The following is a 19,071-nucleotide window of genomic DNA, read 5'->3' as shown; positions in this document are numbered from 1 at the left end:
TCATTATCTCTTACCTTAGGCTTTTTGAGGTTTAATATAAGCAAGATTAAGCCAATGGAAAATAATGTGTGGTCTAAAACTAAATTTTAAAGAGACTGCTATTACCTTTACATTTGTCATTGAAACGTGGTTTAAGGTTGTGTAGGACACTGTTGGTATAAATGTGGATAAAACTATATAAAAATTTAAATACTTTCACCGGTTTAGAATTTTTAAAATTTTACAATATTTGAGCAAAAAAAAGTTTAAATATAATATTTGAAAATGTAAAAATTGTAAAAGGCCCAGTGGGATTCGAACTAGTGACTTACAGACCCGTCGTTAACGATCTAACACATTGCGTTTGCTGTTATGTAACAACAAAGGAAAAGAAAACTTTTATCAATATTTAATTTCATTGTTTAATCTGATAGGAAGTGCGTCACAATATAAAGGTGTCCCATACCAACTAAAGCCACTGCACACGCTATCTGAAGTATAAGGCAAATTGTGCAAAGGGAAGAGATGTGCTTTTCTTGTGTAGTTCAATATGACATCGACCCTTGATCTAGAAACGTCATTCAAAATGCACACCTTATGACAAAAGGCGCTCTGTATGTGAAGTATGGACCAGATTGGACCAAGGTGAGAGAATATATGATATGGACAAGGATTTTGCAAATTATTCTTTTATGACCTTACCTTAAACCTTGAAATTTGGTTCAAGAGCACTGTACGCCATCCAGCTAAAAACACTCTGTAGGTGAAGTATGAGCCAGATTGGGCCAAGGGAGAGAAGATATGCCCCGGACAAGTGATCTGCGATGGACAGTTGGAAGGAGAGACAGACAGACTGATCACTATAGGGGCCTACAAAGTATGGGTCTAAAAATCTATGGATGCTTCCAGACAAGTTTCAGCATTTCTGGCCAAGTGGTTTTTGAGAAGACTTCAAAATAGAAGATTTTAATGGTAATTCTAACTGTTCATTCATTGCAATGTATTCATAACAAATTTAAATCCCCTCCAGCTAGAAGTGATTAAATGGGCCCAGTTTGGGTAATAATCGAGCTAATGATTTTTTTTTCTCGAAATAAACAGCTTTCTTACAACAGGTGAAGCAACTGCTTGTGCCATATCATCAGGTGTTTGTTGAGTGAGTAGATGATCAAGAATCGCAGGGTTAAATGGTTTTTCAAGTGTTAAATGTCTATATACCTCTGGTATATCTGGCAGTTACCAAGACTCATTACTATCCTAAAACATAGCAATAAATGATGAGTAACACCTGATTTTCCTAAAAATATATAAACCACAGAAATGATTAACATGGATTTAAATCATGGTACTTGATGTTGATTGTAACAATAATGTGTCTAATAGGTGTTCTACCAAATGTTAATGCACGGAGGCAGAATAAATTAAAGAAATAATGCAGATCTAGTTTATTTGGCTTTCATGTTGTTTTTTTGCATTACTTTATGTGACAGTTATCTTAATTTAGTCGAGTGCTCAATTCCGTAAATCCACTTTTTGTATCAAATTGCAAGAATATAAAATTGCCTGCAGCATGCATTTTTAGGGTGTGAGGGTCTTCTTGAGAGTTTATGCAGATATTATTTCCTCACCTTTAATTTTTAATCTACAATACCCAATCTGGGTTGAAACTAATAAAACGATTTTAAGAAGTAGTGAATAATGTAAAAAATTAACAACAAACAAAAGACTTCAAAATATCTAGGACTTCATTTCTTATTATTAGAGAAATAATAAGTAAGTTCTTTACACGTAATAAGCAATTAAATCATGCTTTTTTATAACAAGTTTAAAACCTATATTTGAAATTACACCGTAGAGGCTTCTTCATGTATCACTTGATCACATATTACATTATTTTCAGATAGTAACATTTAGTCTGAATGGGACCTTATAGCTCTTTATTGTGAGATAAATTTCATATTACAACTAGTAGACTTATTGTTCTCGAACAATTAGAGGTCTTACCACCTCATTGTCTTTTATGTTTTAAATAAGATTGTTTCAATAGAATAAATTATTTTTCTGCGTTACTTCATTAAAAAAGTGCCAAAAGATTCAGTATGCATTTTTATTGCTTGACCTTGACCTTTTACATTTATGTCATTTTGCTCGAACAAGGCAGGCGCTTCAAAGCCAAGTTGTCCGATGTATCTATGAATATTGGTTCAAAAGTTGTGAGTGTTTTAATTGAATGATCGGAACTTTAAGGGGCAATAACTGCTAGAATGGGGCCTTAGATCCTTTCGGTATGATAGATTAAACATGCGCCTAAGTGTACTAAATACATTAATATATGTTTGAGGTCTCTATCTCTAACGGTTTATGAGGAGTAGCGACAACAAGCATTTTGTTCAATAGGGGCAATAACTCTATAATTGTTTCAAGGTAGGGGTTTAAGAGTTATATTTTGAATTGTCTTCAGATGTCCTACTACAAACATGAAATAAAATTTTCTACCACCTTTAACAAGAGATCTAAAAACTGACTTTTATGTCATTTTTGTTTGCCCAAGGTAGACGCTTCCATCCCAAGTGGTCCGAAGTTTCTACGAAAAATAATAAACAAGTTGGAAGTGATTCCATAGAAACTGAAATACTTTCAGGGGCAATACCTGCTAGAAGGGGGCCTCGGATCCTTTCGGTATGAATAGATTAAAGAAACTTCTAAGTGTACTGAAGACATCGGTTAAATTTCCAAGTATCTATCTCTTATGGTTTCAGAGGAGTAGCGATAACAAGCTTTCCGTTAACAAGGGCAATAACTTTGTAAGTTCTGGGGGTTATCAGGAATAAGGGTCATTTTGTTCCATACCTTTAAATGGCCAATTACATGAAGAAAAAATTGTTTCAATATGTCTAATAATAAAAAAGCTGTCTCTTGGAAAATAGAGAAGAAAGATGGTGGAAAGACCTAATGACTGAGGGTATTAATTAAAAAAATGAATATTTTTTTTTCAATATTGTTTTAAAGCATTTCAATTTAATAAATTGAATTTGTTTTCATATGACCTGTGTATTTGCTAAATGTAATCAAGCATTCTTACTAAAGTTTGTTTTTTCTTATGCGTTGTCCTAGGTGCACAGATGGCTTGCATTACCCGCTGTGGCAATGTAAATTTAAGAAAATCAAGCACAGCAAAGTAAATTTTCAACAAGAAAAATGTTTTAAAATACGTATCAGTCTTTAGAAAAAAATATCAACACTGCCTCAATGGGTTCAAAAATATTGATAAGCTAAACTGCCCTTACTTTTAAACAAACGAATGCATCAGAGTCCTAAGAGTCAGTTAAAACTATTTTTGAAAAACTCGGAAAACATCGGCCATTTATTCAGACCATCATTACACAATAAATCGTACCTGACGGGGAAGACTGAGTGGATGGTCCTGCAAAGGACAAACTTCCACTTTCTTTTTTGCAAATCACTTCACTAATGCTACCCTGAAGCATTCGGAATACACTAATGCTACCCTGAAGCATTTGGAAGGCCTCTTCATCATCAATTATACACCCATCTTCTTATACTAACTTAATGTTGATGCTAATGTCAAATTCTCTCTTTGCTGTAAACACAGTGTAAAAATATTAATGCTAAACTTAAATTCCATTCAAGAAAATTATGTAGTCATTTGCGTAAACAATTTAGTTACCTGGCATCTACAAAACCTATGCCAACACCCCCCCCCCCCATATCTGGAAAGGTATATCACAATATTTTGTATCTGTTAGAGTGAGTATCTAATCCTCTGATTTAAGTTATGGATGAAAAGACGCCGTCTAAAAGTCTATAAATAAATTTTTAGTATGCATTTATAAGTGCATATTGATATATCCTATTATCAAAGGTAACACTCCACTAATCGACAGAAAAAAATACGTTGCATAGCGTTTCTATGCCTATAACAAATGAACTGTTTTAATATTTGTAAAATATAACACAAAAAGTCACGTATTTTGAACTCAAATGACTACAATCATTAGCCCACCATTCAGTTGCAGTTTCTCCAGATTTGATGCAACTATTATTCTGCCCATAGTTTTGTCATATTTCTAAACTTTATAAGGCTTTTGAGGACAGGGTGGATCGCTTGCCATATAAAAGACTGTTATTTTTCTAATTTCGATTTTCAACCATTATTACATGTAATTTGTTATTCTTTGCCGTTAACGGTTAAGTCGTTTGCAGGCGGAAGTTCATTTTTATCATGTGTAGCCCGTTCGAAATTTGTTTTCAAAGCCTATTCTTTTTTTTCATATGAATGAGACACTGAGACAGTTACTGACGTAAAATTATAGTTAATATTTACATTTCAAAGCCACACAATCTACTTAAATTCAAGAAAAGCAATGTTAATGCCTACCGTCAAAATACAAATACCTATTTATATGTTAAAGCTACCACAAAATGATTCTTATCCCAAAAAATTATTTTACATCTTAAGGACGACGGACCCAATTTTCTTCTGGAATAGTAATATTCATGAAAATTTTATATGAGTTAGAGTTACTGAAGATATATTAAAATTAATGAAAAGACTAGTAGACTAATTGTTCCTGAACAGTTAGAGGTCTTAGAGGGGAAAACCATAAAGCCATAAATAATTTTAAAGAGATTTTTGTGTATTGCAAGTCATTGATTTAAGAATTCCCTGTCGTAAATATCTCTGAATATTTTTTTCCGATTTGCTTGCCAAGAGAATATTCTTTACACAAACCTAACAATAGTACAATACGAATTCGAATGGGTTGACTGGGAAAAAAAAATTTCCACTTGAGCAACCACAGGACCTCGATGTGATACATGGCTGACCAAATTAAATACCTAATTGTGCAATCCAGCAAGCTATACCCTTACTACAATTCTGTATTTGTAAAGAGAAACCTTTGACCTTCATGTAATTTTGTTCGGCAAGGTAGACGCTCCCATCCAAAGATTAATGAATGTTGAGATGTTTGATGTTGACGACCAGATTCTTTCTGTGATCACAATCAGGATTATCTCTACAAAACATTAATTATAAGAAGGTGATGAGAAAAAAACACCAGAGAATATCTTCAGGGAAAGGACAAATTGAAATTGTTACTGCTAAAACATGGGTATGTCAGCGTCAGAGAGAATGCGAAAGTACCGTAAAAATAAGAAACACGATCCTGCAAAATATGCCCAGTCCCTGAACAAAGAGTATGGACAAAATGTCCTCTATTTCATTGAAAGCCATACCAGGCACAATGATGATTCATCAAGCCATCAGTCACGGCTCAACAATGAACCCAATGCAGTGCGAACCCGACTTCTATCCTGTCTCTGCACAAAATCTGTGGATTGTTCTTGTTTTAATGCAAAAGATACTACTTTCTTTTTGCCCCTTTTACAATCCATTGCACCACAGCAAGATGTTTCTCAAGCATCTGTACCAGAGCAAGAGGAAAATGAGTTACATGATATACAGATGTATCCTCCTACTCATGGCAATGCTGACGCAGATATTATTGGAAAGAGGTGTGTAGTAGTATACGATTACATGCCGTATCGAGGCACTATTCAAGAATTAGACCAGGACTCGGCTGAATTGAAGTCGATGCATGAAAGTAGGTATCAATCGCTTCTTTTGGCCAATGTTGAACATAATCTGGTATGATTATGAACACGTTCCAATGTTTCTCCCGGAACCGGAACATGTGACAAATCGTCATGTTCAAATTTGGCCGGACATTTGGTCAAAGATTACTGCGGCACTTGATATGTAACCATTTATTAGTGGGTGTTGCCCAGTCACTACACAGTAAGCACAGGTGGTGTCTTTTCCGTTACACCTTTTTTTACCCTTACAAAGTTTTTTTTAAATCTGGAGAATCGTCCTGATTTTTTTCTTCATCATTTGATCCAACATTGTTAAAGCGTATAAATGTTTGTCAAAGATGTTTGTTGTTTAAGTTTACGTTTCTTCTTTAATGAAATTGAATTTCAAAAATATTTTATTGTGGTTTTTCAAAGGTGTATTTAACGTTTTGCAAATTAACGGTAAATATGATTGTTATGATAGTAAAAACTATTGTTCAGACTTATTTTATAAGAATACACGTTTGCACCATAAGATAATTATATATTATTGCTATCAAATTATCCTTAATCCAAATTAGTTTTTGTCCGTAAGGGTTTTGACTTTTTACTGTTACAAACGTGATTTTTGACGTTAAATTAAGAAATGAAGATAATAATTTTTCTATTGATCGACGTATCAAAGAAAAAATTTAACGGAAAACTTTATCAATGCGCGTAGAGTTTTCTAGTCAATTTTTTCTTTGATACGTCGATCAATAGAAAAATTATTATCTTCATTTCTTATCATTTAATAAAACATTTTCAAATAAAAAAAAATTAACGTGAAAAGTCATTGATAAAAATGTAAATAGTGTAAATGAAGCGGCGCGTATGAATACAAAACAACAACAGCAACAATTTTCAAAATGGATGCGCCTTCAGCTGATGCAGAGGTATTGAGCTGAATTTAAAGGATTAAACACAAATAGTGAGTTAAAATCTGAACCGGCTGAATTGAAAACGAAAGGAAAATACATGCGATAGCTTGTGATATTATTCAATGTGCAGATAAACTCGTAATAAAACTAATTAAACTAATTTTCAATTGAGATCGCTGGAATATGCAACTGGACATAAACATCCAAGGAAAGGCGATCGTGGACGAAAATAGCTGATATGTCGACAAAGAATAGTATGTATAAGAGACTTTTGTAAACGGTGTGGTAACTACATGTAGATAGCCAGCGATGTACTTAAATGGTATATCTGCCGCTTGGAATTCGCCAAAGGAGTTGATGCATTACTCATAGCTTTTCTTTACGACGCTTATTCTGATGACCGATCATGTACGTGTGTAAATTTAAAAATTTGAACAGCAGTGTTACCGTGAAAGTATATAGGCATATATGTTCGTTATAATATTCCTGGAAAAGGAACAGCCAGCCTTGCTGTAATGTTGATTGATGTCAAGCAGACGAAATCGTGAGAAGACGCTTAATTTTCTATTTCGTGAATCAAATAATGTGTTTTGTTTATTTTTGAAGGTTAAACTTTCAAGTTTTTATATTCACAAGGTTGTGTTTTCATTTTGTTTTCTTACAATAAAACAGACACAACCTTGCATTTTGTTGACAGTGTTTATCTTGAAAATTCCCGTTCTATAAATAGTGTTAGGCCTAGATCAAAACAGTTGAGAAAAGTAGATCCGGCAAAAATTTTATTGATGCAGGTATCAAAGAAATTTTTCGACCAATCAGAAGCGCCGATATCGCATCAAACGAATAAATATTAAATGATTTACAACGTTATTTTACGCTAAAAGTCGCGCTAAAGTTAACTTTAATTTTAAGTGTTGAAAAGACGACTTAAAGGGGAAGGAAAGTAAAATTTATATAGTACCCTAATTCGATAAATTAACATCATTTATGATTCTAGATCATGTTGTTCTCAAGAACAATCCACGGATAAAGAATAAATCAAGAATTTTCGATTGCTTATTTTAAATTTCCCGCCGCTATGGGAGCTGACATTGAACTTTAAATTATGACGTCACACCATCTATTCCGGTTTATCTCATCAACACAGCATATCAGAAGTAAACATCATCGTTTGTTACCCTTTTAATAGCAAATTCTGATCAGTTAGGTATACAGCCATATAAATTTGAGCCTATTCTCTCTCCTGACGAAACTGAAGCGAGAAGTTTTTCTGCATCACAGACAGACATGTTCCATCGCTGGACGAATGGTGTAGTTGTGGAAATTGACTTTGTTGGGTCCGGAATTTCAAAAAAACTTTTCCCGCATCTTCCCCGTGTGTTTGTCCAGTTAATTGCCTGACAGGAAGGCATAAATCAACTTTTTTAAACACTAACCATGCTAGTGATGTATCAAAATAAAACATGTACTGATGTAGTCCTAAACCGGAATAGATGGTGTGACGTCAAAATAATTTATTTTGTTGGTTTTTAATACAAAAGAGTACCACATCATGTCAGCCTCCGGGACATGCAATTTTTATAAATTCAAAGGGGCATTGAAGCTTATTTATGAAGTTTATCGAAAAAATATTTTGAAATATCTTAATTATTTAAGACATTCTATTATTTGAAATATGAACAATATTTGGGTTTCCTTCCCCTTTAAATCAATTCAAAATTTTTTATCACTATAAATGTTAATTCTAAAAAGCAAAAACTGGCCCAAACTGAGAGAATTGCCCTTTTAGGTTTTATATTTATTTCACATGGTTTTATAAAACTATTATACTTTTACAGAACATGAATTTATATCGAACATCGTTTTCGGTCGACCTCTAATCAGGTGTATATAACCAAGTATTGCCGTCATCAAAAGGCTAACATTGCATGCCTTTATCAATTATTCTTGCTAATATTATTAACTTGACTTTTCAAATGGAAACTTAAGGTGTTTTTTCTGAATGGATTTTTTCGACGTAAGATTGAACGTGATTTGTCAGCCCTAGCATAGTGACGGCAAATTCTGCAAGACATTTCAGCATCAGGTTTAAATGTAGATGACATTTAAATGGCAGACGACATCCTAAAATGTAGACTACCTGTGTTTTTCTAGAATTAAGTGTGATAAAAATCAATTGTATCCAAAGGATACAGATTTTATTCCTTTTAAAATCTTACACCAAAGATATAACACCACACATAAAATCTGTAAAAGTTGCAGCCGAAGGGTTTAGGAATTTTTCAGGAAGTCTTGTTGCTGATTATGGAAGACAGCTCATTTAGAACAGTAGGAACTTTTAACAAAAGTTTGTACAAGGACATGTAGTGTGTTTGTATATGAATAAACACTGCGTCTCAGGTTCGATGGATGTATAAATGCTGGTATTTTTAAACACTGTATAAATACTAACAACAATAATGAACATAATTATCACATATTTCATATGAATACACTATTATAGATTAACATAAATTGACTTCTTTAAAACATTAAGTGATATATAATACCGCATATTTGACAATTATAGAAAGAGTTGTTTCCCTTATATCGAAATATTTAATACATGCGCATCTTAGAACATTCCATAGAATATAAATATATACACATGTGTACCTGATTATGGATCAGGGTGCGTACACTTGGTCTGACCCAAGAATTACAAGCAGGTATATACAATGTAGACTTATTAATAATATACGGACTAGATAAAATACACTTTGCGTTATTTCATGAATTTAAATCAAATATGCATTAATCTTGATTTATTATTTACACAATTGAACTCAGTATATTATACTTACATGTAGAAGTGAGATAAAACAAATACAAGGTTGTTAGAAAAGAAGAAATTAACGTAAACTTACAGTCGGTAATGTCGATGTACTACTCATCAGTATCGTCTTCTTCCAGTGAATCGCCTCTGTAAACTATTCCTTTCCCTCCGTGGTTATGAAATCGACACGGTTTTTTTGTTTGATTAAATGTATCCAAAGTTTGTATCTGTTTGCAGGGCAAACTAATGTAGAATGTCTGTGGTAGAGTGTTATTTTAAATTGAAATGATTAAATATCAAATGCAACTATTAATTTCTGCAATTTGCGTATTAGAATATCTGCGATGTTTTGAATATCCAATTATATGATTAATAAAAGAATACATCAACATTTGGTTTTATATCATACTTATATATTTCCTAAAGCAATTATGTAAATTGGTCAGTTGTGTTCTTTTATATTGGCTTTTCAATGGTTAGCGATTTCCAGCGTTATGTTGGTCTTTGTCATGTTTGTGTGATGTGTTTGGTGGGAAGATCGATTCATATAATCAAGAGGGACAGTCGACATTATTGTCTCTGAGGCATTTACTTTATACAGTAAAAATCGTTTAGTACGAACACGAGTTCTCCTTTAGAGCCGACACCAGGTGATTTCTCGCCCCCCTACTTATGGCAAATTCGCCGCCTACTTTAACTTTAACTACAAAGAAAATTAACACTTTGGATTTTCTTTCATAAAGAAATATACACTGTGCATGATATTTCACTGTTACTTGTCGTAGTGTTTCCTGTTTTTAAGGATATCGATCCCGATTTTGTTTAACGACCAAAACAAAATCGGAATCGAAAATCAGTGAAAACTTACTTTCACTTTCAAACGATAAAATCATGAGTAGTAAAATAACAGGATACTTTGGTAAAAAGCGAAGATAAGGAAGCCTGAGTATTATTTAGATAAATATTGAGTTGTGAAATATTATTTTGAAGTCAAATTGCTCTTTTTGTTTTATTATATCACCACGAATTTCGAATTTGCATGTGGAACGAATTTTGATGTTGTGTGATTGATTATGTGTTGGCGAAACTTTTTTAAAATAAAAGATCACTTTTCGAAAAAACAAGGGTTATAGTTGGTCACAAAAACAATAGGTACAGCATTTTTCTTGATTTTTTCTTTGGTTTATGAGAGCATTTATTATTTTTGCAGAAAGAGTGTCTTTCATAAGAGGAAACAATATATAAATGTTTGGAACATCCTTTTGCCGACATGAGTTTGAAATCTTAAAAATACTTTGTTATATAGCTTGAACACTAACATTGCTCAGGTGGTACATTCTCCTTTAATTATGCCTTTGGAAACAGGTGAGCTATGAGCATTCTGTCTGTGCAGGTATTGGAAGCTGTTAGTACATCAAAAATCGGTTTAAGTGCCTCAAAAAAAAAAAATCAAAATACGGCTCAGTTCTGAAATCGAAGGAAATATTTTTGAATGAGAAATATTTGAATAATCAGAAAACACGTATGAGAGATCTTAGGAAAAACATATCACACTTTGCAAAAATATGAGCCAAATCCAGTGTAATTTTAGAAGTGAATTACGTTATTTCCTAGAATGCTATTCATACGTTTTAGTTAATTTTTATTGTAGCATTCAAAATGGTGTTTTAAGCGGTAATATTTGATAGAGATTAAAAAAAACATAGTTCAATGAAAATTAACTTTAAATTCTAAAAAGTCCTCGTAGAAGTGAAATGGGTCCGTCGTCCCAAAGTGTTAAAATAAAAAAAAATGTCAAAATTTGTGATTTCTTTCTTTAAAAATATGGTACCGTTTGTTTGTAAATCACTAAATTTTTTATATCTTGGTAACTTTTTTAATGTAATAATTTTCTTAAACTGTTGTAGAATATATTAAGCTCTATAAAACATATACGAAAGTTGAGTTCCAACATTCTGTATAAATAACAGCATCCATTAAAGTCTATCCATTGAAAGGCATTTCTCTGAGCACCGTATTTATTTTGTCCTCGTATTGCGTCTATCTTAAGTGTAAAAGAACGGTCTCGTATCTAGGTGACACTGTTTCGACTGCCTAGAGGCCGCCCAAAAACTTTTAATCAGAGATTCACCATCTGGTAATTATGAGTAAGATGTGGTATTTGAGGCTGCAATAACTCGTCATAAGTCTAGGGACTTCTCTACGTGACTCAAGTACATGTACGTATACATTTCTGTGTTAAGCAATAAAAAATACAAATACTTGACGTATATATGTTGAAGCTACCAAAAAATGATGATTATCTCAAAACTGTATTCTACATCTTAAAATACAATTCTAAAAAAACAGTATTATTTTGTTTAAAAGTAGTGGTTACCGAGCATTAATTAGAATTATTTTGTCAACATTTATTCGTTAACTTCTTGTACATGTATGTTGCTAAATACTATATTTTTAAAAAATTATTGATTTATTATTATTCAGATGTGCAGCAAAGGATACAGTTAAAATAAAACAATAACGTAATTATCATAAAAATATTAAATAAAAAAGTTATATTGTATTAAACATCTTATTTATCGAATTAATCTTCCATAAAAACGTGTCTTGCTGCTTACAAATATCTTACTGATTAGATTATCTCTACGTTTTCAATTGGAAAAGTGAAGTCAACATTAGTTTTTACTAATATCTAATTTTGCAAGCGACCGATAAGCATGTGAAAATATCACATTTATAAATCCACTTGTATAAGTATCATTATATCAGCTTATTTGATCGAACTACAACGACAACATTTTTTTCTTTTCCGAATTATATACGGTTACATGTACGTCTTCAAGAACGTGTTTGTCTCTTTTCTTTGGTTTTTTTTTTATTTTTCTCTGGTTGTCTTATCTTTTCCGGTTATTATCTGGTTTTCCTCATCGATCGCTGGGCTGATGGAAGGTGTTTTCTTTTCCCCATAATACATAATATCCAAAATGGGGATTAATGAGGTAAGTATAAATAGGCTGCCGGCTGCGCATTCAAGGTAGAACCCTGCTCGAAGAACATGTTCTTCGTATGGAAGATGCCGATTGATGTTCAGATCTTTTGGAGCTTCATGTTTAGTATAGTTATACTTGTATAAAATGGCTCCCATTAGGCACTCAAATGCTGAAAAAGACAAAAGAATCTCTCATATCAATGCACATCAATTCTACTACATAAAACTTCTGGACTCAATTATTTGTGCTTTAATACCGGAAATTCGGGTAACTGTCAATTGTCTTAGTTATTATTTACATTGTACCTAACTTAACTATGTCAGTCGGGATTATACATCAGTCTACACTTATAAATTGAGACACTTTGCAAACAAACTATAACATGCCTGCACTAAAGACTGACTGAATAACTGCGTACACCTTTGGTATTTCAACACGTGTGAAATGATGTTCGTAAGCTATATTTGAATTTTACCTAAGAACTAATTATTTTTTGGCTTAAAATAACAAAATCGTCATTTAACGGGAAGTTGGCATCCGATTGGTATACAAATGTATACATGTACATCCCACGATAAGATATACCTAACAAATAATGTGGTAAGATTCAAACATCTGCAATAAATGGTTGCTGAGAAATCTTTGAGGAAAATTTGTTTGAAAATTTAAGTTTATAATAAACAAAGTCCTAATTTAACAGGAATATTACATCCGATTGGTACACAAACATATCCCACGATATGGCATGCCTAAACACATAGTGTGTTATAATTTAAAGCATCTGCAATGAATAGTTGCTGAGAAAAATGCGACAGAAATTTTTGTTACGGACAGACAGAAACACAAGAGAAAACATTATACCCCCTTCTCCTTCGGAGCGGGAGTATAATGAGAGTAAGGTGGTGTACACCATTTTGCGGATCTAAGTCAGCTGGAGTTTGCTTCAAAATATATACTTACAATATAATAATATTGATTGATTGCGTAAAGGGTGGAAATATTTACTTGGAACTTAAAGTACACATAGAAGTTATGAGCTGAAAAATGCTGAGTAAATAAAATAAGGTAATTTGTTTCTTGAATGTGCAATTTTAGTTTTGATAGATAGAACTAATTCGCTTGCAAAGCACGACCTCTGGCGAGGGAATGGTATAGAACTTTTCAGAACGGGGTGCCCAAGAACGCGGGTTGACTAATTAACGCCATGTAATTGTTAATTTAATAACTTACTTCATGCCGAGAAATAATCTGGAGATCTACGATATAGATACTACCTGTAGCTGCCATAATCCATTATATAATAAGTAAAGCTTGAGAATCTATTAATAAAAGAAGAGGCCCATGGCCACATCGCTCATCTGTTCAACAATTGCCTTAACACTGATCACATTAGCACAACAGTATCAAAATCAAAATATCTTGACACCTAGTACAGTCAAAATTCTTTTTTATTTACATGTTTTTTGGTATATTAAGTCCCTTTTGTTGTTGATTTTTCTCTTTCTTATATAACCCCCTCCCTCCCCTCTTTATGGCCCTACTTTTTTCTAGGGAATCATGGTTAGACCAAAGTTTCTTCTGCACGACTCATGTTTTCACACAATTTACTGCTTTATGAACTGAAAACTTTCCAAGAATACTTTTAAAGATTTCCTCTATATATTCCTATGTAAAAATTCATCCCCCATTGTGGCCCCGCCCGAACCTGGGACCATGACTTAAACAAACTTGAAACTATACTGTCTTAGGATGCTTCCACTCAAATTTGAGCTTTTCTGGCCAAAAAGTTATTGAAAAAAGTTTTTTAAAGATTTTCTCTATATATTCCCATGTAAAACTTGATACCTCCATTGTGGCTACATCCTACAACCGGGGACAATGATCTGAAGAAAATTAAATCTACACTAACTGAAGATGCTTTTACTCAAATTTGAGCTTTCCTTGCCGAATAGTTTTTAAGAAGAAGATTTTTTAAAGATATGCACTTATTATTTCTATTCAAAAATTAATCACCCTATTTTGGCTCCGTCCTACCCCTGGGGACCATGACTTGAACAAATTTAAATCTACACTGTCTAAGGATGCTTCCAAATAAGTTTAAGCTTTTCTGTCCTAATGGTTTTTGAGAAAAAGATTTTAAACATTTTCTCTATATATTCCTATCTAAAACTTTATCCCACATTGTGGCACCACACTGCCAACGGGTACCATGATTTGAATAAACTTGAATCTACACTACCTGAGGACGTTAAAGCTTTTCTGGCTAAAAAGTTTTTAAGGAAAAGATTTTATAGATTTTCTCTGTCCATTATAAATGAAACTGTGAATATATCAAAAGACTGTGCATTTCAGACCTACCGGTCTCTTATTACCAAACATTTTGGCCCTTGAAATAAGGTACAGATAATACGAGATTCCTCCAACTCTTTAACCCCCAATTTCCCTTTTTATTAATGATCGACTACCTTAAATGAAATCATTTGAAATCGCTTGCACAAATCGGTTTAATTTTTTTTTTTTTACCAATGAACAATATTATTTGGCAACAGTTGGATATATATTGAAATACTAAAAAATTGTTAAATCCGGTATATCAATACTCTGGGATAAATTTCCATCATTAATAAAAAAAATGACAATAACAAACCGTAAACCATCTTAAAATTCTATAAAACGAAATATATTAATACAAATTCAAAGCAACACAGACCTCCAAAAAGAAAGAGGTATGATCAGGTGCCTAGGAGGAGTGAGCATCCTCTGCTGACCAGTCACAGCCGCCGTGTGCTCTTTGTCGTAATCGGGGGGAAAACGGAATATTCCGTAGACAATTAGGTGATTAATAATGGTCAAACAATAGGTTTGAAAAACGTCAGTCAGCATGCGACCAAGTTAATTATACAATTATCAATATTGCATCGAATAGTAGAATTACTAGAGAAAATGACAAGAGGTTATAATCTAAAAAAACCCACAATATACTCACATGCACATAAAATAGATGTGACTGATATCATATTCGCACAAAGATGGACATAGAAATTCTTCGTACATCTTTCCAGTAAAACCGTCAAAACAATAAATCCTTCTCCAACAACCCCTGCTGCAATACCAGTGGTCGCCATTATAGTAATAGGTTTTTTCCAGGCTGTAAACATACTATACGTGATGTGTTGTTGATTTGATATAAAAAAAAAAGGACAAGGGCTCACATAGTTCACCAGAGCAACAAAACCCATAACTTTTCATATATTCATTTTTTAGCTCACCTGAGCTGAAAACTCAGTGAGCTATTCTGATCACATTTTGTCCGTCGTCTGTCTGTCCGTCTGTAAACTTTTTCAATTTTGAACTTCTTCTCTAATACCACTTGACCAATTTCAACCGAATTTGGCACAAAGCATCCTAATGGTAAGGCGAATTTAAATTGCAGAAATGAAAGACCGATCTTTACTCGAAGCGGAGAAAACCTCGAAACTGTAATAAAAGGGGGTGAATTTTAAAAATCTTCTTCTCAGGAACTACTGAGTCAAATTCAACGTAATTTATAAATATATTAAAAATATTCCTTACGGGAAGGAAAATATAAATTGCCAAAGGGCTAATTCTGTTTCAAATTTGAGTAATTTACGAAAATAATAAGACAGAGAGAATGGGGGTTAATCATTTTAACTTCGGGCTCGATATTTCATATATCGAAAACCAGTTTAAACAACCAGTCTATGTCAGAAGCAGCCGTCTTGAACAAAGATGAATTTGCTTGTTGTGCAACAGTTTACGTGCGAAGGAAATATTTGAAACATACAAAATATATTTCTGCCGTTTATATGAAGTAAATTGAGGTAAAATATTTCAATGCGTTGACATTTTCATTTGTGACGGTTGTTTTAGCTTGTTTTGATTTTCGTTCAGTATGTTTAGTTTCTTTTTATTTTACCATCGTCTTTATTTTAGAATTTAAAATTTTCACGTGTAACAGTAAGACCGGTAAATCAGACCGCTGATTGTTTACATGTACCTGCGCAAAATCTGATGAACTAACAACATATTATAAAATACTACTCATTCTGTTGGTACATGTAATTCGGTACGATCTCTACGTAATGGTTGATTAATGCAACATGTTTTTTTAAGATGCTCAGCAAGTTCAATCTAAACGGAGATTATTCTCGCTGCAAGAAATATATAAGTATATATATACGATGAAAAATAAATTATGGTATTTCTTTGTTTTAGTGCATTTTTCTCTTGTTTTAATTGTTTACAAATGTCTATTTACTAACCTGAGAGTCAAGCTTCGAGTTATAAGCAAAATACAAAGCTTTCCGCAGAATGCTACTGTATGTTTGTACACAAAGCTGGGATCATGCTTTAGTTTGTTTATATTTTATACGCAGCTATGCTGAATAGGAAATACCAAGTTTAAAAATCTTAAGTTGAATGTAATAAACTCATGTGAACAAAAACATGACTCAAACCAAGCTATGTATCTTCCTTATAATTCTACGATTGACGCTGAAATTTTGGTTGATCAATGAGAATAATTGAGAAATGTTTGCTAAAGGATGATATGCTGTAACTACTTTCTGGTGCCCCTTCTTAAACGATGAATTGTATAAAATCTACACAAATTTTTGATAGTTTTTCGAACACAAGTAAATAAAAACGACAACTTTTAAACAGTTTCCATCGTCCTGACACATTTTTTATTATGAGGATTATGGATAAAAGCATTATCGTTGTTCTTTAAAAAATTTTGCAACCGTAAATCATCTTTGTTTGTAGACATTTGTTGATTTTTTATAAAGATGAAAATAATGGATGGGCCTTAGTATAATAGAGCGACATGCCTGGCAATACATTGATTTGAAATATAGCTCTTTAACATAAGTGACAACATTTGTAAGCCTTCAAACTTTGTTTACTCCTGAAGATGATACTCAAACTACGAAGTCCAGTACTTCTTTGGCCAATAGTTTATTATCAATCATCATCAGTGATGATCGTATAGTTAAAATAACAACAATCAAAAGCAGTCCTAATCAAAGAGTCTGGATGCAGGATTTGAGTCTCCGAGTCCTGGGTCTCGGAGTCCCCCACCTATGTATGAGACATCAAATACTCATAATACGTTCATTCATTTATGGCATAAAAGGTTACAAAGGTTAATATATAGAATACACAATACATGACTCAATATAGAGTACTAGAGCTATCGTTGCAGACACAGAATCGCCAAATATGACACTTGTTTTAAAACTCTCAATTTGGATATTATTATGCCCGTATTATTTGTCTGGTTTTATAACATCATTTAGGAATACTACGCAGTGCTACAAGATCCACAGAGTTCATTCTATTAATTATCATTAACACCATTCAATGCGCAGTACCCAGGTACACATAAATATCATAGTGACCATTATGTAATACTAGCAATTCAAGGTCATAGCATGGCTATCTGTTCACACATTTTTTTAAGTTAGGTTTATTCATCAGTCAAGTGAGTAAGGATATGAAACGTCATACGAAATGAATTCATGCCTGGTAAACGACAATCATTTATAATGGAGAAGGCCAAATAAAATGTTCAATGTTTTTAATTTGAGGAATTGAGCGCATTCATTCTGGTGCATTTAGGTATACTATTCTACTCTCACATATAGGATTTTTAAAGATATAATACAATAACTAGTAAGTAGTAGTAATTTTTGGTAAAAATGGTAAATATGTCAAAAATTAAATATATGCAAAAATAACTGTAAAATTCGGATATACATTTTTGGTTAATTTACAGAGGGGCCATATGGGACAATATCCTTTGAACGCCCATATAAAGCCAGTGTTGCTCAGGTGAGAAATGTGGCCCATTGGGCCTCTTGATTTTGCATTCTATACAAAGTTCACTGAAAATTTTGTATTTGTACAGATCTTGCATTAAAAGATCTTTAATATTTCCACATGTTTCTAACGTTACACACCGAGTTTTTACATATGTGCCTAAACCCTATCCCCGGCGATCATGATTTGAACAAACGTAAATCAACACTATCTTAGATAGTTTCAACATCTGAACATTTTAAATTTTTATAATCTTCTCTACAACTAGACATTCAACAGACAAACAATTAGTTATGATAAGCAAGAAGACTCTTTTACCAAATTATAAATTTATTACCCCATGGTAGAAGAGCAGACAGTAATCTATCAGAAATGTGTTGTGTTTAGAATCGATGCATAAATACGGCCTTATGTATCCAACAATCAGAGAACGAAGCATACGATTTACTTTTCTTAACACGCCCCATGATGCATTTAAATTTGTGTTTTTGTACAGGAATTATTTTTTTTTTTTTACTTCAAATATTTCTATCTTTGAAACAACTTACCCGTGTCCATCAAGTGTCGTGCTGAAGAATTATAAAAGAATATTTTTGTGCTGTCTTCAGTTACCGTGAAGTCCCATATCGATCCGTAACCCTGTATTCGTTGTGATTGTTTTTGTACATTTATTCCGTCCCACTCCGGATACGCCACAGCCGTGATGTGGATAATAATCGTTATTCCTCCAACTACAAGAGACGCTATTTTCAGTGGAGTAAATCCTGTTTTAGGACACCTCATTGTAAAAGAATAAGAACATCCACAAGAATACACTTTCCAATAAAGGCTGATACATAGACAAGTCTTATATACATTTTCCAAATCGATAAATTAAAAGGTGCCACCCCTTAGAGAACACCGCCTTAAATGAAAATGATTTTGTTTT

The 19,071-nt window shown here is 32.9% G+C and overlaps 1 protein-coding gene across 1 annotated transcript; it reads right to left on the bottom strand.

The window, feature by feature from the left end:
- Positions 1-11,907: 11,907 nt before the first annotated feature.
- Positions 11,908-18,926, bottom strand: LOC128168331 (uncharacterized). Its single transcript, XM_052834565.1, has 3 exons — positions 18,692-18,926; positions 15,289-15,450; positions 11,908-12,471 (listed from the first exon to the last, which is right to left on the bottom strand). The coding sequence occupies exons 1-3, from the start codon at positions 18,924-18,926 to the stop codon at positions 12,188-12,190; spliced, it is 681 nt and encodes a 226-aa protein (XP_052690525.1). The 3' UTR covers positions 11,908-12,187.
- Positions 18,927-19,071: the final 145 nt, after the last annotated feature.

This window comes from Crassostrea angulata, chromosome 1, assembly GCF_025612915.1.
Source record: "Crassostrea angulata isolate pt1a10 chromosome 1, ASM2561291v2, whole genome shotgun sequence".
NCBI classification, from domain to species: domain Eukaryota; kingdom Metazoa; phylum Mollusca; class Bivalvia; order Ostreida; family Ostreidae; genus Magallana; species Magallana angulata.
Note: the sequence above shows the minus strand (reverse complement) of the source record. Positions and strands in the feature narration are given on the sequence as shown.

Bases quoted from the DNA above. Each gene is read 5' to 3' on its own strand.
- LOC128168331 (XM_052834565.1), bottom strand. From the start codon at position 18,926: ATGAGGTGTCCTAAAACAGGATTTACTCCACTGAAAATAGCGTCTCTT. The intron at 15,451-18,691 runs GTAAGTTGTTTC...GTATGTTTACAG, and splicing joins ACGACACTTGATGGACACGG to CCTGGAAAAAACCTATTACT. The intron at 12,472-15,288 runs GTGAGTATATTG...TGTCTTTTTCAG, and splicing joins CACATCTATTTTATGTGCAT to CATTTGAGTGCCTAATGGGA.